Consider the following 25,210-nt stretch of genomic DNA (forward strand, 5'->3'; position numbering starts at 1 on the left):
TCGGGGAACTAAGATCCCACGTGCTGCAGGGCAACTAAGCCCGTGCGCTGCCATGAAAGATCCCGCGTGCCGCAACTAAGACCCAAGGCAGCCAAAAATAAATAAATAAATATTGAAAAAAATATATAGGATGCCTAGTTAGATTTGAATTTCAGATACACAACAAATAAATAATAGTAAAACTCCCAAATATTGCATGGGACATACTTACACTAAAAATAGATTCATGGGACTTCCCTCGCGGTCCAATGGTTAGGACTCTGTGCTTCCACTGCAGGGGGCCCGGGTTCAATCCCTGGTTGGGGAACTAAGATGCTGCATGCTGTGCATGCCCCCCCCCCCCAGTTTTTAAAAATAAATCAATTAATTTAAAAAGATTCATTATTTATCTGACATTCAAATGTTACAGGGCGTCCTGTATTTTATCTGGCAACCTTAGAGCAAGGAATCCAGCCCATGGTTCCCTGGCTAAACTGTGCACCCTGGCTCATGGCTAGGTCCTCCGGGAGAAAAAGGCTCATTTTCTTTCTGTCTGGTGTTTGGCCCAAGCCTGATGTTGACAACCTCTCACTAAGCTCTCCCTCACAGGGCCTCACCCAGCCTTCATGTGGACTCTGGGAGGCAGGCACTTACTACCATCCCCATTTTACAGATGAAAACACTGAGCCCAGAGAAGGGAATATATTTGCCCTGGTCACGCAGTGAAGGTGTGTCTGGCCCTGTAGTCCAGTGGCCAATGGATCTCAGAGACAAAAGAAATAATAATAAACAGGTCTGATCTGTGAGCACCTGTGTTGCCAGACTCCACGTTAAGAATTTCCCTTGGGGACTTCCCTGGTGGCACAGTGGTTAAGAATCTGCCTGCCAATGCAGGGGACATGGGTTCGATCCCTGGTCTGGGAAGATCCCACATGCTGCGGAGCAACTAAGCCCGTGTGCCACAACTACTGAGCCTGTGCTCTAGACCCCACGAGCCACAACTACTGAGCCCGCGTGCTACAACTACTGAAACTTGTGCACCTAGAGCCCGTGCTCCGCAACAAGAGAAGCGACCACAATGAGAAGCCCGCGCACCACAATGAAGAGTAGCCCCCGCTCACCACAACTAGAGAAAGCCTGCGTCAGCAACGAAGACCCAATGCAGCCAAAAAAAAAGAAGAATTTCCCTTATCACGTCATTTAATTAATGTCCTAAAGTATGGATTGTGGACCCATTTTACGAGGAGGAAACTGAGGCCCAAAAGAGGGTCTGTCACACGAGGTGGAGCCAGAATTTGAACCCAGTTCAGCACAGGAGGCTAATCTTCCCCTGTCAGTTTAGGGTGGTGGGAGGGTAGGAAGGAGAAAGGAAGGAGGCCAGGAGGGGCGGGCATGGCCTTGGATCATCACTGTCACCTGGGCCCCTCTCTCTCTGAAGTCCCTGCCAAGGGGCGTGGGGAGGTGGCCAGGGGAGGGCTCTGCTCAGTGCAGCCTCCCCCTCCCCCAGCTCAGAGAGCTGAGCACAGAGGGCCAGAGGCCCCCAGAAATGTTGTTCCCTGGATGCAGATCCCGGGCCCTGTCCTCCCTCTGCTTCTGCGTCCTGGTCCTGGCCTGTGTCGTGGGTGAGGAGGAGTGGGTGGGCGGGTGTGAGGACCCCGATGCAGCATGGGGTGTGAGTGTGACCGGCTGTGAGGCGTGCAGCTGTGCGTGTGTGTCTGGGAGTGTGTGTCAGGGGCGGCCATGTGTGAACAGTGTACACGGGGTTGGTACAGATGACAGTGATCATGAATATGCATTTGTGCGTGTGTCAGCAGACGAGTATGCAGTCATGGTAAACGTGTAAGTCTGTGAACATGCATTTGTATGCTTGTGTGCACATGTGTGTCTTTAGGGGGTATTTATGCAAAAGATTTGACAGTCTGGGCATGTGGAAGGGTGTCTGTCTGTACTGGTGTGTATGTCTGGGTTCTGCATATGTATTTAAATTGTGTATATATATATATATGCAGTGCATCCGATGTGCAGGAAACCGGTCCAAGTACCTTCTACATGTTAACCCCTAACTCTCACAATAACCCTATAAGATAGGACCTGTCATTATCCCATTCTACAGAAGGGGAAACGGAGTCTTGAAGAGGTTAAGTCATTGGCCAAGGGCACACCACACGTCACATGGGTGCCTCTGTACACACGTGTACCCGTGTGATGGCTGGTCTCTGTAGGTGAGGCTTTGCCCAGGTGCATGGGTGCTGGACAGACAGGTGTGTGTGATTCCTGGCAGAACCCCTGGCCCACCAGCCCGACACATGGCCTTGCCAACCTCCATCCCCGGGGGCATCCTTCACTGCCTGCGGAGGTTGTTCAGACCGTGTGGGAGTCACAGGAGAACGGAGGGGGCGGCAAGTTCAGGTAGTGAGGGAGGCATCAGGAGCGGGGCAGGGGGCAGAGAGGCGGCGTTACAGACTGCGGGAGGAAACCCCAGGCAGACGCAGGGGTGACGGGGCTCCCAGGCTCAGAGGGTGAAAGGAGATGACCGCTGGCTGAAGGGGGGTGAGGGTCAGAGGGACATAGAAGGCGATGAGAGGATCGGCAAGGGGCCACCAGGAGCCACGGTGACGGTGAGCTTGGAGGGAAAGGGAGATAGAAGGGTTCTGGGGTCCCAGCCATCCCAAGTTGCCCTCTGATCCCATCTAGCATGTCAGCAAGAAGGGCCTGGGGGAACCTCGAGCCCCCCGCCAGAGCCGGCCAGTAGTTCCTGGAGTCTGGTTCCGGGCAAGGTGAAGGAGTGGATGGAGCCGCTGGTGACCAGGACAAGAGAGAGTTGGCAGTGGTTCTGGTGCGCGTGCGCAGAACGGGGCTGGGGGCCTGAGTCTGAGGGAGGAGGGGCAGGGCCGGAACTCGTGGGTTCCCAGGGAGCAGGACAGGGCGGGGGCAGGGCTGTGACCCCTGGGTCCCAGAGGGGTAGAGGGTAAGAGGTGAGAGCAGGGACTCCTGGGTCAGAGGGAGGAAGGGGTCAACGGGGCAGAAGTCTCGGGGGGGGGTAGCTGGGGTCTCCACTGTGATGTCCACAGGGGCCCCAGGGCCTTCCAGGGCTTTGTGCAGACCTACTATGATGACCACCTGAGGGGCCTGGGTTCCCACACCCAGGCCTGGCTCCAAAGCTCCAAGGACAGCCTCCTGAACAAGGCCTACAACCTGTGTCCCCAGCTGCTGTGCGGGGACAGCTACCGGGATTAAAGTGTTCACAGCCTCCGCAATAAAGAAGTTCTCCTCTGTGTCCCTGTCCCTCCTGTGTCCCAGTCCCTCCTGGATGCTGCCAGAGATAACCCCGCCCCATCCGCCCCCCGGAGGTTGGAGGTTGAGAAGTAGAGGAAGTGACACGTGGCAGGGGAGCGACAGTGGGGGTGGGGGGAGGAGTGGGGGCCGGGGTGGGGGCAATGACCCTGCTCCCCCAGTGCTGAGACCCACCACTGCAGGCTTGTGGGCGGCACGGAAGACTCCAGGCTTCTCAGTTTCTCAGGAGGGTGAAGGCTGGAGACCAGGCAGGGTCAACAAGCCCCCCCAGCGGCCCCTCCTTCAGCGCGCTGCGTTCACCTCCCACGGGATGGACACCCCAGGCCTCATGCCTGGCGGGCACCCAGAGCCCCCATCACCTCCACACTCCCCACCCAGCCTGTCTCTCTCAGCGGTGAATCTTCAGAGTGGAGGCTCCCTGTGGCTTGACCTCAGGGATGTCACTGCCCTCTCTGCCCACAGCCCGCCCCCCCCACCCCCAGCAGCTCTGTTGGCCAGGACTTTGGCCCAGGCGTTGAGGTCGGGGTGGTGGCTGTGAAGGGGTGGACCTCAAGAGCTATAAAGCCTTTCTCTGCCTGTTTGGAGCTGGTGAGGACAGCCTGCCAGAGCCCGGTAAGAGAGGGACATGGCGGGCGGGGGACAGCAGGAGGTGGCCAAGATTGTTAAAGCAGAAACTGCAAGAGTCAAGATATTAGATTCCAGTGATAGACTCATGGAATTTAGAGTATTCCCTGCCAGTCCAGTGGTTAGGACTCGGCGCTTTCACTTCTGCGGCCAGGTTTCAATTCCTGGTCGGGGAACTAAGATCCTGTAAGAGCACAGGGCTGCCAAAAAAAAAAAAAAAAAAATTAAGATGGTACACTCGGCCATCGGGAGTAGCATCATAGAATGTTAGGAAGCGAGGCCCAAGTCAAGCCATTAGGGGTTTGACTCAGGTGGGGGGGAGGGGGAGAGAGGGTCCCAGGCTGGTATCCCCGAGCGCAGGGGACCCCAGGATTAGACACCTCCTGTGGCCCTGTCCCACACCCTCCTCAGCGTTCCAGGTCTCCTGACACCATGGGCACCCGATACTTCCTGGCTCTGTTTCTCATCCTCCTGGTGTTGGGATTCGGTGAGTGTGGTCCGTAGGAGAGGAGGGGCTATGAGGAGGGGGATGAGCCCCAAGCCTCTTCCCAGCCCAGTTCTTGTCTGGGCCTGCCCCTGCCCATTCCTCTCCTTCCCCGCCTCATTCTCTCCCTGCTGCAGGCCCCACAGCTCCCCTAACTCACTCTCCTCCTGCAGAGGTCCAGGGCGACCCTGTGCCCCAGCAAGAAGAGACTGCCAGCCCTGCCCTGTTCACCAAGGTGCAGGAATCACTCTTAGCTTATTGGGATGTAGCCAAGGCAGCTGCCCAGAAGCTGTACATGAAGACATACTTGCCCACCATGGATGAGAAAATCAGGTATCACCCGCCTCCCACCCCCACCCCAGGAACAGGGACTCCCAGCCCCCAGCCCCTTCTCCCTCAGACTCAGGAGTCCAGGTTCAAACCTGGACCTGGTATCTCAAGGCCCAGGGATCTCAGCTCCCAGCCCCCAGTCCCAGTAGAACCCGGGATACTGAGATGCCAGCCCTGTCCTACTTAGGGATCCAGGAGTTTGGGTTCTAGCCACGTTTTCCCACAGGACACATGATTCTGGGCCCCAGCCCCTCCCCCCTCAGACCCAGGAGTCCCAGCCCCCAGCCCCTCTTCCTCAGCCCTTCTGTCCTTTCTCCCCAGGGACATATACAGCAAAAGCACGGCAGCTATGACCACCTATGCAGGGATTTTTACTGACCAGGTCATTTCTCTGCTGAAGGGAGAACATTAACAGCTGGGCCCCCAATCTTGGGGGGTGTCCAGAACCCAGCAACCCCTTGGGTCCCCTGATCTATACCCCACCCCCACTTCCTAGCAACTCTCAGCATCCTGCTCCCAACTCTAGCCTGACTTCTTATCAATAAAAATTTTTTAAAAAAAGCCAAGTTTATTCTTTTGGATATGGTTGCTTTTCTGAGACCTCAAGGGCCAAGATGGAGGATCTGACGCTGTCCAGCCAACATTTATTGAGCGTCTATTCTATGTATATCGCCCTAACCTGGTCAATGGGAATAAAGAGGTGAATAATAATAATGAATAATCATAACAACAATAATTGGAGACTGACTTTCACCAAGGTCTGGCTTTCTCTTCTTTTTTTTTTTTTTTTTTTGGCCACACTATGTGGCATGCGTGCAGGATCTTAGTTCCCTGACCAGGGATCGAACCCGTGCCCCCTGCAGTGGAAGCACAGAGTCTTAACCACTGGACCGCCAGGGAACTCCCGGCTTTCTCATTTGTAAAATGATAAATGGACATAGCTAATCTGCAGTGGACTCTGGCCATGTCCGGGTCCTGGGCTGACACTTTGAATATGCCATCGCAGTGAGGTGTCCAGTGGCCCTGTGGCAGAGGGGAGAGCAGTGCCCATGAGTCATTGCTGAGCGTGGCAAGGCAGCGCCCAGGTGGGCTGGGACCCGAGAGGACAGAACTGTAAACGCTGTGCTCTGTGCCACTTCCTATACATTTGTCCCACATGTATTTATTGAGACACAACCAGGTGCTGGAGACACAGCAGGGAAAAGACCTGCCCTCACGTGGCCCCCGCAAAAATGTACTGATTGGGTCCTGACCCAGTTTCACACGTTTTTTGTTTGTTTGTTTGAATTTATTTTTGCCTGCGTTGGGTCTTCGTTGTGCGCGGGCTTTCTCTAGTTGTAGTGAGCGGGGGCTACTCTTCACTGCGGAGCACAGGCTCTAGGTGTGTGGGCTTCAGTAGTTGTGGCATGCAGGCTCAGTAGTTGTGGCTTGTGGGCTCTAGAGTGCAGGCTCAGCAGGTGTGGCGCATGGGCTTAGCTGCTCCGCAGCATGTGGGATCTTCCTGGACCAGGGCTTGAACGCGTGTCCCCTGCATTGGCAGGCGGATTCCCAACCACTGCGCCACCAGGGAAGTCTGTCACATGGTTTTATTGATTACCGTTTTGTGGTACGCTTTTTAGCTGTTCTCTTCTTACTAGCAATAGTAATAATACTTCCTGAGCTCCTACTCAGGGCCAGGAGCTCTGGTCCATCCTGAGCCACAAATAGAGAGGCTGAGGGGGTGGAAGGCAGAGGATGAACAAGAGGACCCATGGATAAGATAACTTCAGACAGCAACGCGGGCAATGAAGAAAAGGAGAGGAAGCGAGGAGTTCAAGGTCTGGGGGCAGCCACCTTGGGTTGGGGCACGGGGAGAGCCCTCTAGAGGACCCAGCTGGGCTGGTCACAGGGCATGCGTCACAATGCAGTGTGGTAAGGACTACTGTTGATGGAAAATAGGGGGAGGGGAGTACTCACTTGGTTCCCAGGTCTGAGCAGATGGAAGAGGGTATCTGGGCAGTGGGGGATTACAGGCCAAAAGCACAGGGTGTAACATAAGAGCAGAGGCCCTGCAGTCTGAGAGAGAACAGTGCTGGGGCACATGGGTAGAGGGACTAAGAGCCTGGACTCCTGCATCTGGAGGGAGTAGAGAGTGGTCCTGGGCAGCCAAGTTCTATGGGCGGGGCTATTGGCCTCTGAGGATGCAGGGCCTGTATTCTCCTAATAGACTTGGCATTAACTTCCAGCCAGCCTTTTCAGTACTCTTGGGGCAGTTCTCCCAGGTCCTGGGGCTGGGCAGCTGTGAATCTAGCAGAAAACAGGGGCCTTGGGGAAGGGTTGTGAGAAATGCCCCCGAGTCCCCAGGGCCTGGGAAGAGCTGAGGCTGCCAAGCGCAATGGGTGATGGGGAGGGGGGAACCCTGGAGGAACAATCCCTGCTCTGTCCCCTTGTTTCCCACAGACTCAAGCCAAATCAAACCACTGCCCAGGCCAGTTCTGCTTCCAACCAATCCTGGTGTACCTCCCAGACTCCGCCTTCCTTTCTCAGGCTCCCACCCCAGTCTCACTCCCTTCAGGACCCCAGGAGTCCAGGCCCCAAGACTCCTCCTCCCCCAGAACTCAGGACCTCCAATCCATTCTCCTCAGGACCCAGGAGTTCAGGTCCCCAGCCCCCTTAGAACCTGAAATCCCAGCCTCTGGTTGGTGTTGGGCGTCCCCTAGTGGAGCGCAGTGTATGTCTGGCCTGTGATTCACTTAACAGTTAGCAGGAATGGAAGAATTTACTTGGTCACTCAGCAGACATGGGGGAGGGCTTTACAAGGGCCCCGTCTGAGGTCACAGTCTAGCTAAGAGCCTCTAGTGTTCCAACAGATCAGGACTCTGCGGTGTATGAGAGAGGACGTTGGGGGACCTAGAGCTGAGAGCAGAGATGGGGTAACAATGAAACCGGAGAAGATGAAGCTTCAAAGCCCCTCACCTGCCTGGGCTTTCTGTGGTTCTCTATTTATACGTGTACATGTAATTTTGTACTTCTAAAAAAGAAGCCCACAAAAATCTCAGTCTGCCCATCTTCTGGGGGACTTCATCAGTATGTTCATTTCATCCCTAGACTTGAAGACTGGGTCTACAATTTCACAGAATCGTTATTACTATCATTGTTGTCTGTAAGAGAAGGGGACCGGGCAAGAAGTTTTCTTTTTTTATTTTTTATTTATTTATTTATTTTTTATTTTATTTATTTTATTAGTTTCTGCTTTATAACAAAGTGAATCAGTCGTACATATATATCTGTTCCCACATCCCTTCCCTCATGCATCTCCCTCCCTCCCATCCTCCCCATCCCACCCCTCCAGGCGGTCACAAAGCACCGAGCTGATCTCCCTGTGTTCTGCGGCTGCTTCCCACTATCTATCTACCTTACGTTTCGTAGTGTATATATGTCCATACCTCTCTTTCGCTTTGTCACAGCTTACCCTTCCCCCTCCCCATATCCTCAAGTCCATTCTCAAGTAGGTCTGTTACTATCATTGTTGTCTGTAAGAGAAGGGGACCGGGCAAGAAGTTTTCTTTTTTTAAAAAAATTAATTAATTAACTAATCAGGCTGCGTTGGGTCTTCGTTGCTGTGCGAGGGCTTTCCTCGTTGTGGTGCACGGGCTTCTCACTGTGGTGGCTTCTCTTGCTGCAGAGCACCGGCTCTCGGTGTGCAGGTTTCAGGAGTTGTAGTTCGCGGGTTCTAGAGTACAGGCTCAGTAGTTGCGGCACGCGGGCTTAGCTGCTCCGCAGCACTTGGGATCTTCCTGGACCAGGACTCGAACCTGTGTCCCCTCCATGGGCAGGCGGATTCTTAACCACTGCGCCACCAGTGTAGACCCAAGAAGTTTTCCAAGGTTTCTTCTTGTCCTTGTGTTGGTTCACAGAGGTAATTCATTCATCTTCCCCACTCAAAGTTTCATCCTTTCACTCGGCAATCACGCCCTGGGACAGGGCTGGAGACACATCCATCTCTGTCAGTGATGACACAAAGTGGGCAGGGAGGGGGTGGGGAGTCCAGGGATCTAGGAGGATTGGGAGGCGGTGCCCCGCCCAGTCTGGGGGCCAGGGAGGAGGGATAATACTATTGAGCTGAGACCGTGAGGAAAGTGGAGGATTATCAATAGACAGTAAAATGATAAATAAATAATTAAAATATCTCTATGCAAAGCCTGCTCTCCTTTTCAGATAATATGTAAAGTTCATAATAACAGTGCGTGATACTGATCACTTAGCCCCACATTTAGGACCCGGGCCAGGTGTTTTATATTATTGATTTCACTGGGTCTTCCCAATAACCCGGCGGGGCAAAGGCGGAGAGGAAGAGCGGGTACCATTATAATACCTAGCTTATAAAAGAGGACGAAAATGAGGCCCAAAGAGATAGGTCACTTGTCCGGGATCATTTAGTCGGTCAGTAGCACAACCAGGGTCCGAACCCAGGTCAGACTTCCACCCAAATTCATTGGTGAAGGTTTAAAAGCCGCTGAGTCTTCTGTCCTCTCTGGGCCTCTATAATTCCTTTTCCGGGCCAAGGGTCTTTCAACACGTGTCCAAGCCCGGAGCTGTAGGAAGATAGCTAATGAAAAAGTACGGAGTTCTGAGAGCCCTTGAAGCCGAGGCCATAGCTGCGAGGTTTACTAGAAAGCGGACCTCTAAGGGAACGCGCTTGCGCATTAAACTAGGCGGCCCGAAAGCTTAGGGAGGGGCTGACAAGGTCCGATTTGGAAGTGTGGTGGCGTGAGAGCACTGAAATAGTAACTAAATGCACAGAACTATAACCTAGGGAGACTTGTCGGAGGAAAGGGCTGCGTTAGGAAGAGGGGTCTGAAAGCGAGGCCACCGACCAAAGATCCTGCCCTCCGAGTCTTGGGTGGCAGGGGCAAAGTGGACAGGATGACCCAGGAGGCTCGTATAACTGGAAGAAGCGGGTTATTCGTGGGGGCAGAAAGAACGGAGGCTGTGGGAAGCGTACATGTTGGTCAAGAAAGCCCTGGGAGTTCGGGGCATGCAGTGTATCTACTAGGCGAAAACAAACGGGCTGCGACGGGACGGAGAGTACGGTGGCCTGCTTGGTCCTTTCATAGACTTCAGCGGCTCCTGAGAGGCGCGGCTGAGGCGCTCTTGCGGGTTACGGTGGCCGGCAGGTCGGGCAAAGCGTAAAATCTCGCGCGATCGCGCTGGAGCCGTCGGGGACGGGGCGGGGCTGGCGGCGGGGGCGGGGACCCGGAGCGGGAAGATGGCGGCCGCGCAGGAGGCGGACGGGGCCGGCAGCGCCGTAGTGGCGGCCGGGGGAGGCAGCTCCGGTCAGGTACGGAGGCCGAGAGGGGCCTGAGGGGCTCTTCCCCAACCGGGGGGCCTCCCACGGGGCGTGTCTTGCCTCTCTTCACAGAATCCTGTGCACTGGGGGCTCCTTGCCCATAGGGACCTTGAATACCGGGCCCAGGTGGGGCCGGGCAGCCCGGGAGGCTGGACAGTGCAGGGAGCGGGGCCCTGTTGCGCGCCGGGTCCCCTGCATGCTCGCGCCGGGCGGCCACCAGGCTCGTTGCTCGAGCTGAGGACACAGTGGCGCGGAGGGGCGCAGACTTGTACCCAAGCGCCCTGGGTTCTCGGCTCCGTGATTCCAGGCTCCAGGACAGTTCCTAGAATGGGCTGACGTTCACGGGGTGCTCTGGGTGTGGGCAATGATTGATTGATCGGGAGTTGTCTAACTCTGGGGAAGTCAGGTAACCATCGTGGATAAGGGCACGCGCTGTGGGGGCTGACAGACCCATTTTATAGTCAGGAATCTAAGGAACAGACAAAGGCGCCTACAGAAGGTCACCCAGGTTAGATCTGGGATCCACTCCCTGTAGAACTTACCAACCATTGCTGAAGCAAGGTGGTCGGGACGGGGATGGGCTTATTTTCAGCATAAACTAGTCCTATGCGGGAATTCGTCCTGGTACTGATGACTTCTGACCCATTGCCACTTGAACTAAACTGAGGCTGCAGAACAGACGAGTTCAGGCAGCCACCCTTCAGACGTTTATGGAAGCGATGGAGTGACAGCGAGGTGCTGTCGACCCACCCACTGGGATGTCACTGACACGTGGGAGGCAGCACAGGGGAGAAGAGTGCAGGTTGGGAGGGGAAGACGAAGCTGAAGCTGACACTCTGTGACCTTGGAAAGTTCCTTTCCCCCTTCATTTCTCCAGTGGTAAATGGAGGGATTGGACAGGAGGACCAGCCCTGTGATGGGCCCTGAAGATGGCTCCAGCCATGTCCCTTCATCAGTGGAGTGAGAGAGAAGACTGGTGTGTAAACAAAGAATTATAATCCTGGATGACAAGGATGGTGACAAAAAGTCCGTGTCAGAAACTGAGGGAGCCCAGAGGAGGAGCAAATAATATCACCTGGGGAGGACACTAGGGTGAAATTTGTGTGACAGAGCCAGCATCCCTGGTCTGGATCTTTTCAGCATCTTCAACCAGGGCCTGGCCCTGGGGGCAGCCCTAGGAAATGTTTGTCTCTATCTTTAGGGGCTTCCCAGTCTCGCTGAAAGAAGGTCTTTCCCCCTCTGCGTTTCTGTTGATTATTGTGGGGGGGATGATCAGAGAGACAAGGGCTCAGGGTGCCCTGATTACCCTGAGCTTACAGAGGACCCCTCCCCCCCAAGAACTCTTCTTGTCCCACTTCTGCTTAAAATCTTTCAAGACTTATTCCTTTGCTTTCAGGATTAAGTACAGATTCTTTGGTAGATCAAGGCTTTGCATGATCTGCGCTTTTTCCTCAGACTAGGCTAGGATTTCTCAACCTCAGCACTATTGATATTTGGAGTTGGATAATTCTTCGTGGTAGGAGGCCGTCCTGTGCATTGTAGGATGTTTAGCAGCATCCCTGGCCATGCTAGATATCAGTAGCACACACATCCTTCCCCAGTTGTGACAACTAAAAATGTCTCCAGATGTTGCGTTGCTAAATGTCCCCTGGGGGGCAGAATTGTCCGTGCTTGAGTCACTGGACAAGAGGAGCATCAGCCACTGTGAAGCTCTTTTATTTCCAGGAGTGTGCCTCGCGCTCTCCACTTCGTAGCCTTTGCACATGTTTCTCTTTACCTGCCTGATCCTTATTAGTCCTGTGCATCTCAGGTGTTCTCTCCCCTAGGAAGCCTCTCTGACCCTCTCAGACTGGGTCAGGGCTCCAGCAGTCCCTGGGCTCCTCTGTCCCAGCCCTGCCCACTCTGGGTTGTCATTGTCTGTCTCCTCCAGTGGGCTGGGAGCCCCTGGAGGGCAGAGCAGGAACTGTCTTGGTCACTACTGTGTGCCCAGCACTTCCCAGCTCAGGACCAGGCACAGAGCAAGCCCTCAGCGTTAGTGGAATGCGTGGGTCTTGAGGCAGAGGCTGGGCTGAGGTGGAATTCCCATGGTGGATCCAGGCAGTTAGGGAGGATGCCCTGACTTCCTCCCAGCCCCGGCCCGGTCTCATGGCCTCAGCTGCTTCCTGGGCCCCTTAGTGGGTGTTCCGGGGATTGTGTGTGAGAGTGGGCTCATGGGTGCAAGAGCAGGCACGACGTCTTAGTCACTGCTGTGTCCGCAGCCACCGCTGCCCTCTCCTGGCTCATGCGCAGACCCTCAGCAATCTCCTGCCCCAGCCAGCCTGCTCCTCCTTCAGGTGGGGACTCAGACACCAGGCCCACAGCTCTGGTAATCATTGCTTCAGTTACCGTGGGTTGAGTCCCCACTACATGCTAGTCCCCATGCTAATGCTGGGCCACGGCTATGATCCAAACAGAGGCCCTGCCCTCTTGGAGCCCGTGTATTTGTTGAGGGCTGGGAGTGGGGAGTGGGGTGGGGTTGGGGACAGGGACAGTGAACAAGGTAAATAAGAAAAATACACAGCGGTTTGGATGGTGCTAAGTGCCGTGGGCAGGACTAAAGCTGGGGGGGGGGGGCGCGTAGGCAGTGAGGGGTGGGTAGGAGGTCGCCATTTAAATACAGTGGTCTGGGAAGGGCTTTCCGAGGAGGCGACATTTGAACAAAGACCTAAAGGAGATGAGGGAGGGAGTCACACATATGGTGGGGGAAAGCCTTTCAGGTAAAGAGAACAGCTGGTGCAAAGGCCCTGAGGTGGAACAGGTGTGATGAGGGAGTGGCAGGGAGGCTGATGTGGCTGGAACTGGTGACTGAGGGGAGAGGGGTGAGAGCAGATGGGCACAGAGGATTCTGCCAGGCCTCAGAGGCCATGGTGACAACTTTGCCTGTACTCTGAGGGAAGTGGAGCCACAGGAGGGTTACCTTTTTATTGAAGTGTAATTCAGATACCGTAACATTCACCTGTTGTCAGTGTAGAGTTCAGTGGCTTTCAGTACATTTATGCAGTTGTGCAGTACAGTCACCACCACCGTGTGGTCTGAGAACACTCCCATCCCTGCAAAGCACTCCCTTGTTCCCTTTTGCACTTTCTCTGCCCCCAGCAGTGTCCCTTTTTATTGCTCAGTAGTATTCCATTGTGCAGATCCATCACCGGTCAGTCATCGAAAGACTTTTGGGTTGTTTCTGACTTTACAAGTAACACTGCTATGAACATTTGCGTATAAGCTTTTGTGTGGACGCAGAGTTCTTGTTTCTCGGAGGCAGAGACCTCGGGGGGGGATTGCTGGTTCGGATGGCAGGGGCACATTTAGCTTTTTAAGTATCTGCGTATTTTTCAAAGCAGCAGCTCCATTTCTCCTACCAGCAGTGTACAGCTCTTTCAGTTTCTCCACATCCTCGCCAGCACTTGTGATTGTCCATCTTTTTGATTACGGGCATCCTAGTGAAGTGGCACCTTCGCATTTGGTTTCCTTTGCATTTCCCTGGGAGGGTTTCCAGCCAGCTTGTCCACCATTGCAGGTAAGAGAACAGACCTGGGAGCCAGCCAGACATGGGTTCAAATCCTCGCCTGGCCTCAAGCTTCCTTTTCTTGATCCAGAATCAGCTCAGACCTGCTGCAAACCCTTGCTTGGCCCCCCCAGTGCTCCCAGGAGTGAGGCCAGCCCTGAACAAGGGGGGCCTGTGCCTATTCGACCTCGCCCGCCCCTCAGCCAAACCTTTGCCCACACCTTTTCTCTCCCTTAGACACCCTTCACCCAAATGTCAAAGACAGCTCCTCGGGAGGCCTCCCTAACCACCCGGTCACCCCTCTGCTTGTTTCCCCTGGAACACTTTCCTGTTTACCTTTGTTAATTACCCCGTTTACTGTTTTGCCGGTGCCTTTCCTTCTAGACCCTGAGCTCTGGGAGGGCAGACCCCAGAGCTGGGTGGCCGCCACTGATCCTGCTGCCCGGCACTGGGCCTGGTGCACAGTAGGTACTCGGGAATTACTTTTATCGACACACAAAGGAAATCTTTTCTACCCTAAACGTACTAGTATGATCACAGCCTGGCCCTTGGGTCAGAGAGGTGAAGAGCCAGAGAGGGAAATGACACACCCAAGCTCTCACAGCCAGGGACCACGGGGCTGGTCCACAGCCCAGGTCTGTCAGACCCCAGAGCCCCACCTTTTACCACAGTGGTCTTCTGCACTTGGGAGATGAAAGGGAAGATCTCTTGCTGGTGAAGGGGACAGGAAGTGACAAGTGACGCCTTTAACAAATGCTGGCCTCAGCTTCGTGGCAGCGTCATCTGGCTTTGGGAGCCTCTGTCCCTACTCTCGGGGGCATTTGAAGCCGACAGAAGATGTTGCAGAGGAGCGGGCTTGGGGCAGGAGTCGGGGGACTGGGGAGGCCCAGGAATGGGTGCATTGGTGGCCTGAGTGTTCAGGGCAAGCCCTTCAGGGAGGCAAGCCCTTCAGGGAACATTTGTTGATTCCCCGGGTGTTTATTGAGCCCCTGCTCTCTGCCAGCCCTGGGCTGGGCAATGTTCCCACCTAACAGCCATCATGACAGTCCTGGTCCTGTCTCTTTTTTTTTGTTGTTGTTGTGGTATGCGGGCCTCTCACTGCTGTGGCCTCTCCCGTTGCGGAGCACAGGCTCCGGACGCGCAGGCTCAGCGGCCATGGCTCACGGGCCCAGCCGCTCCGCGGCATGTGGGATCTTCCCGGACCGGGGCACGAACCCACGTCCCCTGCATCGGCAGGCGGACTCTCAACCACTGCGCCACCAGGGAAGCCCTGGTTCTGTCTCTTAAAAGCTGGAGGGTGAGGGGACAGCTGGCGGGAGGGAAGCGGGCAAGACGGGAGCCAGCAGGTGCAAAGAGAGGGACAGGAAGCACTTCCCCGTCTCGGGCCCTTCCAAGCTGACATCCTGAAATTCTCCACTTCTGAGCTTGTTTCTGAACGAAGATTGTTCCTTTGGGAAGCCCTGCCTGGCTCCCTGGCCCGCCCACACTCCTGTCATCGTGCTGCCATCATCCTTCCTGAGTGACCCAGACAAGTGGCTGAGGCTCCCTGAGCCCCCGTTTGCTCGGCTGCCAAGTGGCTGTATTCCTAGTTCTGGCCTCACGGCGTGGTCTGTGCCGTGTACATCTCACACACCTCTGTGTGGCTCATGGTAGTGTGGCTCACGCTCTGATTGTGTTTTTCTGTGTCTGTCTCACCTGCTAGATCCAGAGCCCCTGGAGGGATGGGCCGCCCACAGGGCTGGCCACAGAGGAGGCGTCAAGAATTGTTTGCCCACGGAAGGACCTTTCAATAAACCCAAGCCTTGCAGAATCTGACACCTGCCGCCTAACCCCTTCTACCTTGTCCCCAGTAGCCATCTCCTTGCATCCATCCTGGGCTCCAGCCCCAGGGAGCATTGGCCCCTCCTCAGAGTCAGACTGTCTCACCTTCTTGTCTGCACCTGCTGCTTCCCTCATTGCCGCCTCTGCACCAGCCAACTGGTTATGATTTAGGGCTCAGCTGTGATGTCTCCTCCTCCAGGACCCCTCCCTGACCCCCAGGATGGGCCAGGCGCCCTCTCTGTGCTCAGCCCTTACTGGCCCTCAGCCCATGGTGGTGCCTACGACAGCCTTGGCGCCTCCGGATGCATCCTCCCTCCTCACCCTGGCCTCTGTCCCTGCAGGTGACTAGCAATGGCAGCATCGGGAGGGACCCGCCGGCGGAGACCCAGCCCCAGAACCCACCACCCCAGCCAGCACCCAACGCCTGGCAGGTCATCAAAGGCGTGCTGTTCAGGTGAGCAGATATAGCTTTGGTTTTGTTCATTGAAAAAGGTTCAAGTAAGAAAAGCATAAAGGGGAAGGGAGGGATAAAAAGCATAAAGAGGAAGGGACTGGCAGTCCAGTGGTTAGGACTCCATGCTTCAACTGCAGGGGGCACGGGTTCGATCCCTAGTCGGGGAACTAAGATCCCGCAAGCCATGTGGCGCAGCCAAACAAACAAATTTTTTTAAAAAAGAAGAAAGGAAAGAATCACTGAGGATTACCATCATTACCATACTGCTGGAGATCCTTTTTACTTTCTCATAATTCTGGGGGCTGGAAGTCTGAGGTTAAGGTGTCAGGATGTCTGGTTTCTCCTGAGGCCTCTCTCCTTGGCTTGTAGCTGGCCGTCTTCCTGTCTTCACATGGTCTTTCTTCTGTGTTGTCTGTGTCCTGATCGCCCCTTCCTTTATGGGCAGCAGTCAGACTGGATTAGGGCCCACCCTAAGTAATGACGTCACTTAGCCTTAGTCACCTCTTTGAAGGCCCTATCTGTACATGCAGTCACTGAGATACTGAGGGTTAGAACTGCAACACATGAATTTGGAGCGGGGCGGGACACAATTCAGCCACAACATCTGCATTACATAAAATTTAGCATTTTAACTATCTTTAAGTGTACCGCTCAGTGACATTAAGTATATTGACATTGTTGTGCAACCATCAGACCATCCGTCTCCAGAACTTCTTTTTTTTTTTTTTTTTTTGGTGGTACGCGGGCCTCTCACTGTTGTGGCCTCTCCCATTGCGGAGCACAGGCTCCGGATGCACAGGCTCAGCAGCCATGGCTCACGGGCCCAGCCGCTCCGCGGCATATGGGATCCTCCCAGACCGGGGCACGAACCCGTATCCCCTGCATCGGCAGGCGGACTCTCAACCACTGCGCCACCAGGGAGGCCCCTCCAGAACTTCTTTATCTTCCCCAAACTGAAACTCTGTACCCATTAAACACTAACTCCTCGATTCTCCCTCCTCCCCCCAGCCCCTGGCCACCACCATTCTACCTTCCGTTTCTGTGAATTTGACTGCTCTGGGTACCTCCTGTAAGTGAAGTCATACAGGCTGTGCCTTTGAGACTGGCTGGTGGTGATCCTTTTACACATGGATGCATGTGACCGTTCCCAGGTACCGGGAGCACAGGGCCTGCCCTCTGGAAGCCTGGCCTCTGAGTGGGGCCCTGGGGAGCTGCTGGGAGGGCGCAGGGCGATCTGTCTGGGTTTCTTCATCCGTGGAGCCCCTCCTTTCTCTTCCCCATGCCACTCCCTCCCCTCCCCCTGCCTCCGTGTCCAATAAGGACTTAGAATTTTCTTATATATCTGTTTCTTCTTTTCATGCTTCAAGCAGCTAGGAATAAAGATTATTTTTATCTTTCCCTTCATTTTTACATAAGAGGTAGCCTATTTTACACAGTTCTACACCTTGATTTTTTTTTCATTAACACTATATGTTAGAAATCTTTCCACATCAGTACATAAGGGAGCTTCCTTCAGATAGACGTTTTTAATACAGCCACAGTGCAGGCTGATTTCCTTCCTTAGGACCAGGCACCGCCAAGAATCAGTCCTGGTGGGTGCTGGAAGACCGTCTCCATCTGGAGTTCTTAGATGGGATTCAGGGTTTGTTTTCAGGGGCCTGTGAACTCTCTGAAGCATCAAGCAGGTTGCGTGAGAATGGCCTTTTTTGAGAGCAGAGGGTAGAGCCCGTGGTTTTCAGCACATCCTCCAGCTATACCAGTGGTTACCTGGAGTGGGGGGCGGGGTGGGAGGGAAGGTTGTCATATGTCTTTTCATACACTTAAAGTTTCCCCGTGAATGTAGAATGCCTACTTGGGGTGGGAGGGAGGATATGAAGTTGAAAAGCTTTAGGTGAGGGCCAGCCCTGGTGTCCTAGGGCAGGGCTTCCTGGTCTGGGATGCGGGGATTGAGGGCCCACGGTGAGCAGGTGTTCTTCAGGGAACTGGGGATCTGGAATCCTACAGAAAGTCCAGTCCAGTCTGCCTCGTCTCACACGGAGACCCCGGAGCCCGGAGTGCGTGGGCCCCCTGCAGGCCACACGCTAAGCCGGGGCAGAGCTGCCTGTGGGTGTCCTTGCTCACACACTCTCCCTTGGCATATTTACTAAAATGGGAGCCTCCCTTGGAAATGGAGGGGTCCCCGGGAATCGCCAGTTCCAGACCTTCTCCAGCCGTGTGATCAGGGACCTCCTGGGGTGGTGGGAGGCAGCAGATAGCTCAGCTGGGCCATGGCCCCTGAGACCCCGGACCCCAGGGCTCCATGGCTTGTACAGGCAGAGGCAAGTCCCTGTGCCTGATGCTGCCCTTTGGCGTGGTTTGGGGCCCAGCAGGGAGGTACCCACTCACGCTAGAATTCTCTTGTAGTGTTTTTCCATTCTGAAGTTTTTGGTATGCCTTTTTCCTATGATGAAAATAACAATAATAGCTAACACTTCTAAAACACTTACTGTATGTACCAGGCTCCATTCTAGATGATGTATTATATCGTGTGTGTGTGTATATATCAGTGCATTTAATGCTTGTAGACAGCCCTACGAGGTAAGAAGTGTTGTTATTCCTATTTATTTTTTCATTTATTTATTTTTGGCTGCTTCGGTTCTTTGTTGCTGTGCGTGGCTTTCTCTAGTTGCAGCGAGCGGGGACTACTCTTCGTTGAGGTGCATGGGCTTCTCATGGTGGTGGTTTCTCTTGTTGCGTAGTGCAGGCTCCAGGCGCACGGGCTTCAGTAGTTGTGGCACATGGGCTCAGTAGTTGTGGCTCACAGGCTCTAGAGCGCGGGCTCAGTAGTTAGGGCACATGGGCTTAGTTGCTCCGCGGCATGTGGGATCTCTCCGGACCAGGGTTTGAACCCGTGTCCCCTGCATTGGCAAGCGGACTCTCAACCACTGTGCCACCAGGGAAGCCCTGTTATCCCTATTTTAACTGTTGAGGAAATGGAGGCCTAGAGAGGTTAAGAGTCTTGCCTAAGGTCACCCAGTCGGGAAGTAGGAGAGCTGGGCCTCAGATCCAGATATTGCAACTTAGAGGCTGAGCACTTAACCTCTCTGCTATACAGTTGATCCTTTAACAACATGGGGATGGGTGGGGGGCGACCCTGTGTATCTACGTATCACTTACAGTTGGCCCTCTGTACTAGCGATTCCTCCATATCTGTGGTTCCACATCCACGGATTCAACCATCCATGGATCGTGTAGTACCGTAGTATTTACTGTTGAAAAAGATTCGTATAAGTGGACCCACGCACTTCAAACCTTTGTTGTTCAAGGGTCAACTGTATTGCTTTTCACACCTGCAATCAATAAGTACTTGTCTCATTTAATAACTATAGAGCTGCATGTATCTGAGAGACCCGAATTAACACAATAGAAGTTGCCCTCTCTCTCATGTACTATTCTGGACCTCGGCAGACCAGGATTCTGCAGTCTTCTGCATCCCAGATTCCTTCCTGCTCGTTGTCCCACCATTGCTAGGTTTTGCCCTTTATCCTCATGGCCTAATATGGGTGCTGAGGATAAGACCATCACGTCCACCTTCCAGGAGGGAAGAAGAAATAAAGGAGGGATGCTCTTTCTCTTTAAGACACTTCCCCAAAGTCCAGTAAACACACTGTTTTTACATTTTATTGGCCAGAACTTCACCATGTGTCCACACCTGGCTGTAAGGCTGGATTTTGTAGTCTTTATTCCAGGTAGCCAAGGGGTCCAGTTAAAATTTAGGAGTCTTCTTTCTGAGGGAAAAGGGAAAGATGAATATGGGGAAACAACTAGCAGTCTGCTGCAGTTTTATTGTGGGGCTTTTATCTTGTTCATTAAAAAATATTCAGAAAGAAAAGCATAAAGAAGAAAATAAAAAATCACCTGAAGGTAACCATCATCCATCATTACTGTACTGGTGGTGATCCTCTCCCATGTTGATTCATGTGCATGCTGTTTTGATTGTGCAGAATTTGTTTTAAGACAGTATTGGGTTTTGAGGCATTTTGGGGTTTTTTTGCTTACCTCTAGGCCTTCCCTATTCCCCCAAACCAAGGGAATCCATTTGAAAGTCTGATGTGTAGTTTATACCTTTCTCTACTTTTATGTTGACGTAAAGGTGCATTACAAATTGTTGAGGTCGGTTTTTTTGTGTGTGTGTGGCAAAATATGTATAACAAAATCTACCATTTTAACCGTTTTTAAGTGTATAATTCTGTGGCATTAAGTACATCACATTATTGTGCAGCCATCACTGCCATCCATCTCCAGAACTTTTTCATCTTCCTCAACTGAAACTGTCCCCATTAAACACTAACTCCCACTTCTCTTTCCCCCAGCCCAGGTTTTTGTTTTTGTTTTAACATAGTATATTACACACCAGTGGATGGCTACTCTGTACACTTTCCTTCATCTTGCCTTTCTCTTTAAACGGTGTATCCTGTAAACATCTCCACTTCATTTACAACTCAAAGACTGTGTATTATGTCTATTCAATTTTGTAAATTGAGAAAATGCCTCTGAATATATTTGTTTTAACTGTCATTTTGTTTCTATTTTGATTTTTTTCTCTCATGTTATTCAGAGTGGATACTTCTGAAGCTCTCTCTCAATATACATTTTGAGGGTTTTGTAACATTTTGAAACCTCCAGTGCTCCTGAGCATCTCAAATTTTGGGTTCTTTTTTCTTCTTTTTTTAAAAAAAATTTTTATTGGAAAATGGTTGCTTTACAATGTTGTGTTAGCTTCCACTGCACAACAGAATGAATCAGCCATACACATACAGATATCCCCTCCCTTTTGGATTTCCCTCCCATTTAGGTTACCACAGTGCCATTAGGTAGACTGGTTTTTGTTTCTGCTGGTTCTCACTCATAGTGTCTTGTTTCCTTGTGCGCCTGGCTTATCTTTGGCTGTGTGTTGATCATCATACTTGGAGAATTATTTATAGGAATCATGTCAGGCCTAGGATGAACCTGTTTTCCTACAGAGAGGACTTGCTTTGCCTTTGCTGGCTGCCTGGGGCATTGTCATTCGGGGTCTCCTTGTACCAGGTTCAAGGCTCTGGCTGTGCCCACCTGGTGTGCGACTCTGAGGAGGGCTGGGCCACACCTGCTTCCCCGTGTCCTTGGCGGGGAGCCCTGTGCAGTCTTAGCTTCTCATAGAGAAGGTCTCTGGTTACCCTGTGTGGGCCCTGCTGGCGGTTTTGTTCACCCATCAAAACACCTAGCAGATGTCCTCAAACACAAAAAAGAAGCTTCCCGAAAAAAAGGAAGAACAACAAGGACTTACTGTATAGCACAGGAAACTATATTCAATATCTCGTAATAACATGTAATGGAAGAGAATCCGAAAAAGAATATATATACACATTATATCATATATTATCAATAATATATATATATATAAATATGTGTATATGTAACTGAATCACATTGCTGTATACCTGAAACTGAATCTAACACAACACTGTAAATCAACCATACTTCAGTTAAAAAAAGAAGAAGCTTCCAGGGCTCCTTTACTTTTTTTTTTTTCCAACTTAATTAATTAATTTTTTGGGCTGCGTTGGGTCTTTATTGCTGCGCGCGGGCTTTCTCTAGTTGCAGTGAGCGGGGGCTACTCTTCCTTGAGGTGCACCGGCTTCTTATTGCGGTGGCTTCTTGTTGCAGAGCATGGGCTCTAGGCACATGGGCTTCAGTAGTTGTGGCACGAGGGCTCAGTAGTTGTGGCTCGCGGGCTGTAGAGTACAGGCTTAGTAGTTGTGGCGCACGGGCTTAGTTGCTCCGCGGCATGTGGGATCTTCCCGGACCAGGGCTCGAACCCGTGTCCCCTGCATTAGCAGGTGGATTCTTTTTTGTGTGTATGGTACGCGGGCCTCTCACTGCTGTGGCCCCTCCCGCCGCGGAGCACAGGCTCTGGACGTACAGGCTCAGCGGCCATGGCTCACGGGCCCAGCCGCTCCGCGGCATGTGGGATCCCCCCAGACCGGGGCACGAACCCGTGTCCCCCGCATCGGCAGGCGGACTCCCAACCACTGCGCCACCAGGGAAGCCCAGCAGGTGGATTCTTAACCACTGCGCCACCAGGGAAGCCCTGTAAACATATACTCTTAAAAGCACTGAAGAATGGACAAGACTGCAGACTTACCAGGCAAAAACTGAAAGGAAGATGGGAACCAAGGAAGTAAAGAAGGACTTCCCTGGTGGCGCAGTGGTTAAGAATCCACCTGCCAGTGCAGGGGACACGGGTTCGAGCCCTGGTCCGGGAAGATCCCACATGCCGCGGAGCAGCTAAGCCCGTGCGCCACAACTACTAAAGCCCGGGCACCTAGAGCCCGTGCTCGGCAACAAGAGAAGCCACCGCAATGAGAAACCCGCGCACCGCAATGAAGAGTAGCCCCCGCTTGCTGCAACTAGAGAAAGCCCGCGCGCAGCAACGAAGACCCAACGCAGCCAAAAATAAATAAATTTAATTAATTAATTAATTAATTAAAAAAAAGAATATGTTTACATATATTATATATATAAACTTGATTAAAAATATATAAGAAAATAGAAGAACATATAGAATATGTTGCTATATCGAGATATATAATTGTAAATGTAAAACTGGTGTTAGTATATTCTTCCTATATTAATTTTTATCAAGCTTTTTCAAGTTGTTTCCAACAGGAAAGTTGGTCTGAATAACCTAGCCCAGTGTTACTAAAAATAGGGACTCACCCATTACTTACTGTTTGCTTCTGCAGTTTTCAGTTGATTTGAAGTTCTGAAATGTTGCTCTCCCTGATGTCTGTGTCTCTAAAATGCTGGGGTTCCAGGTTCTAGGGTTCTCACACTTTGGGATTCCAGGGGACTGGGATGTTAGGTTTCCTAGTTCTGAGGTTTCGAGGGTTGAAGCCCCTGCAGCCCTGTGGCCGCCAGACTCCAAGGAGTCAGTGCCAGGTGTCTGGGGTCTGTCCCTGGGCATGGCCTTTGGGGGCATCTTGTCTTCTCAGCAGCCCTACAGCTGCCTTCTCAGGGACCCTCCCTACTTGATCAGCCCCCGGGTCAGGCCCCAGCAGGCGCTGAGTCAGAAGGTCAGGCAGATCCACGCTGGAAAGAAAAGGCACGGGGACTCACCGCCTGCCCTGCTTGCCTCCCCAGGATCTTCATCATCTGGGCCATCAGCAGCTGGTTCCGCCGCGGGCCGGCCCCTCAGGACCAGGCAGGCCCTGGAGGAGCCCCACGCGTCGCCAGCCGCAACCTGTTCCCCAAAGACACTTTAATGGTAACCACTGGCTGGGAGGCCAGACCCGGGAGAGGAGGGGGGGAAGGTGTGGGGGAGTGGCATGGGCTGTTGGGACAGACGCGGTCCCTGGTCACTGTCAGGTCTGTGAATGGGTCCAGGGTTGAGAGACTCCAGGTGCATCTTCAGCCCATGAAATCTGAGTCACTCAGGTGACACTTATAAGGAACAAGTAATTCTTTTGGGTTTGTGCTGGTGTTCTTTCTACGTAAAAGGACTTTGTTCAGGAGCGTCTGCAACAGGGGTTCTAACCTCAGTCATCTCGACTTCTCCCACCTTTGCGGTTCTCTGCAGCTCTGGGATGCCTGATTTCATGGAATTCTGGCCATCAGGGTGACCACCACTCAGCTGTTCTTTATCAGTGCGCCTTCTGGGCTCTGGACAGAGATGGCCACGGGGACTTGGGGAAGGAGGGAGTTCTGAGGCCAGCTCCCCAGTTCCCCTCGGTTCTCAGTAGCCGGCTGACACTCCTGCACATCTTGACTGTGCTTTATCCATAAGCCCGAGGACCTCTGACCAAGAAGCCCATGAGAGGCTGAGAGGGAAGATGATTCAGGGAGGTCCGGATCCTTTCTAACCCCAAATTCTAATTGGCAGGCTGGCCATTGTTTCATGGTTTTTTGCTGTTAGACATCACAGACTCAGGCCAGGACAGGCGTGGTGGGGGTCTGAGGAAAGAGAAAGTTTATTCCTCTAGCTGCTGCTCTCCTCTCCACTAACTACGCCCCGCCCCCGCAGGTTGTTCGTATTAGTGGGCTCCTGCTGCCACAGCTCTTCATCCGCTCTTTATCTGTCAGCCTCCAGAGGGTCCTATAAGCAGCCCTAACTAAACTCCCCCACTTCCCCTCCCAACAGAACCTGCACGTGTACATCTCAGAGCACGAGCACTTTACAGACTTTAATGCCACATCAGCGCTCTTCTGGGAGCAGCATGACCTTGTGTATGGCGACTGGACTAGTGGCGAGAACTCAGACGGCTGCTACGAGCACTTTGCTGAGCTCGACATTCCACAGGTGGGGACAGCTTCTGGTTTCTGGCCCCAAGGCTGCTCGGCTAGCACTAAGGGCATTTCCTTGAACCAACTCCCAGTCCTGCAATCGGGAGTCCAGGTTCCAAGCCTGGCTCTACTCTCAGTTCACATGCTTTGTGACCACAGGCAGGTCCCTGAGGTCTCTGGGCCTTGTCTTCCCCACCTCTCCATGTGGATGGAGTTGGAATGGGCGTAGGATCCTCCCAGCTACTTTCAGGGTTGTGTAAATCTGTGGTATAAACCAGTGAAAGATTAGTAATCATCCCTGGGGGTGGCCAGTCAGCCAGCCTGGTTTGAAAATAATAGTTAATGTTGATTAAGTGCTTACTATGTACAGGGCACCAGCCTAGGCTGAGTGGTGGAAACCTCCCAGCAACCCTAGGAAGTGGGAACTATTATTTCCATTTGACTGATGAGGAAACTGAGGTACAGAGAAGCCCCACCCAAGGTCACACAGCCAGTGTTAACTGAACTGAACTCAGGCTGTCTGGCTGTGGACTCTGGCAGCCCCAGTTCAAATCCTGCCTCCTCCAGGGAGCTCTCTCTGACACTCAGACTCAGCCAGCACCCTCTCTGGGCTCCCCAACCCAAGCTGTGCCAGCTCTGGGGGGTTGTCACTACCTGAATATGGATCTGTTTTCCCCATGGGACCATCTTGGTCACAGCTCTGTCCCCAGCTGTGCCCAGCAGAGGACTGGGTGCAGAATCAGTGGCTGTTGAATAATCAATGAATTTGATGAATCTGTGAATGTAGACATCTCTTTGGGGCTGCTCTCTCATTCCTTTCTCCCCATCAAGTCTTCTCCTCAGCCTCCTGGGGAGGAGGGAGCATCTCTGCTCTGTCTGGCTCTGTCTAGGTCTGTTCGGGTAGCTGGAAGCAGTGGGTGGATGCCTTCTTTCTGAGGCAGGTAGGAGAGCCCATGCTGAGAGGTGGCTCCCACTGAGACTTCACGTCCAGCCCCCAGACCCCAACCCCAGAACTGAGGAAGACTGAGGGGCAGTGAGCCAGGCAGTGAGAGA

At 53.0% G+C, this 25,210-nt stretch overlaps 3 protein-coding genes across 4 annotated transcripts in view; all 3 read left to right on the forward strand.

Annotated features, from left to right (window-relative positions):
- Positions 1-1,525: 1,525 nt before the first annotated feature.
- APOC4 (apolipoprotein C4) lies at positions 1,526-3,216 on the forward strand (the record flags this gene model as incomplete). Its single annotated transcript, XM_079724111.1, has 3 exons — positions 1,526-1,667; positions 2,674-2,815; positions 3,051-3,216. The coding sequence occupies 3 exons, from the start codon at positions 1,526-1,528 to the stop codon at positions 3,214-3,216; spliced, it is 450 nt and encodes a 149-aa protein (XP_079580237.1).
- Positions 3,217-4,329: 1,113 nt separating this feature from the next.
- APOC2 (apolipoprotein C2) lies at positions 4,330-5,123 on the forward strand (the record flags this gene model as incomplete). The annotated part of the gene is made up of 3 exons (XM_079723746.1): positions 4,330-4,384; positions 4,555-4,714; positions 5,033-5,123. 3 exons carry the CDS (start codon positions 4,330-4,332, stop codon positions 5,121-5,123), a joined length of 306 nt encoding a protein of 101 aa, XP_079579872.1.
- Positions 5,124-9,616: 4,493 nt separating this feature from the next.
- Positions 9,617-25,210, forward strand: part of CLPTM1 (CLPTM1 regulator of GABA type A receptor forward trafficking) — a gene marked incomplete at its 5' end in the record, with an annotated part of 29,272 nt that continues 13,678 nt past the window's right edge. Inside the window, 4 exons of one of the 2 annotated variants that reach the window (XM_079723925.1) lie at positions 9,617-9,778; positions 15,744-15,856; positions 23,018-23,141; positions 24,015-24,173. In XM_079723925.1, the coding sequence (XP_079580051.1) occupies positions 9,617-9,778; positions 15,744-15,856; positions 23,018-23,141; positions 24,015-24,173 (558 nt within the window). Of the gene's footprint in view, positions 9,779-9,944; positions 10,032-15,743; positions 15,857-23,017; positions 23,142-24,014; positions 24,174-25,210 lie in introns of those variants that run through there. The other variant, XM_079723926.1, reaches the window with a different exon arrangement.

This window comes from Hyperoodon ampullatus, assembly GCF_949752795.1.
Source record: "Hyperoodon ampullatus genome assembly, chromosome: 18".
NCBI classification, from domain to species: Eukaryota; Metazoa; Chordata; class Mammalia; order Artiodactyla; family Ziphiidae; genus Hyperoodon; species Hyperoodon ampullatus.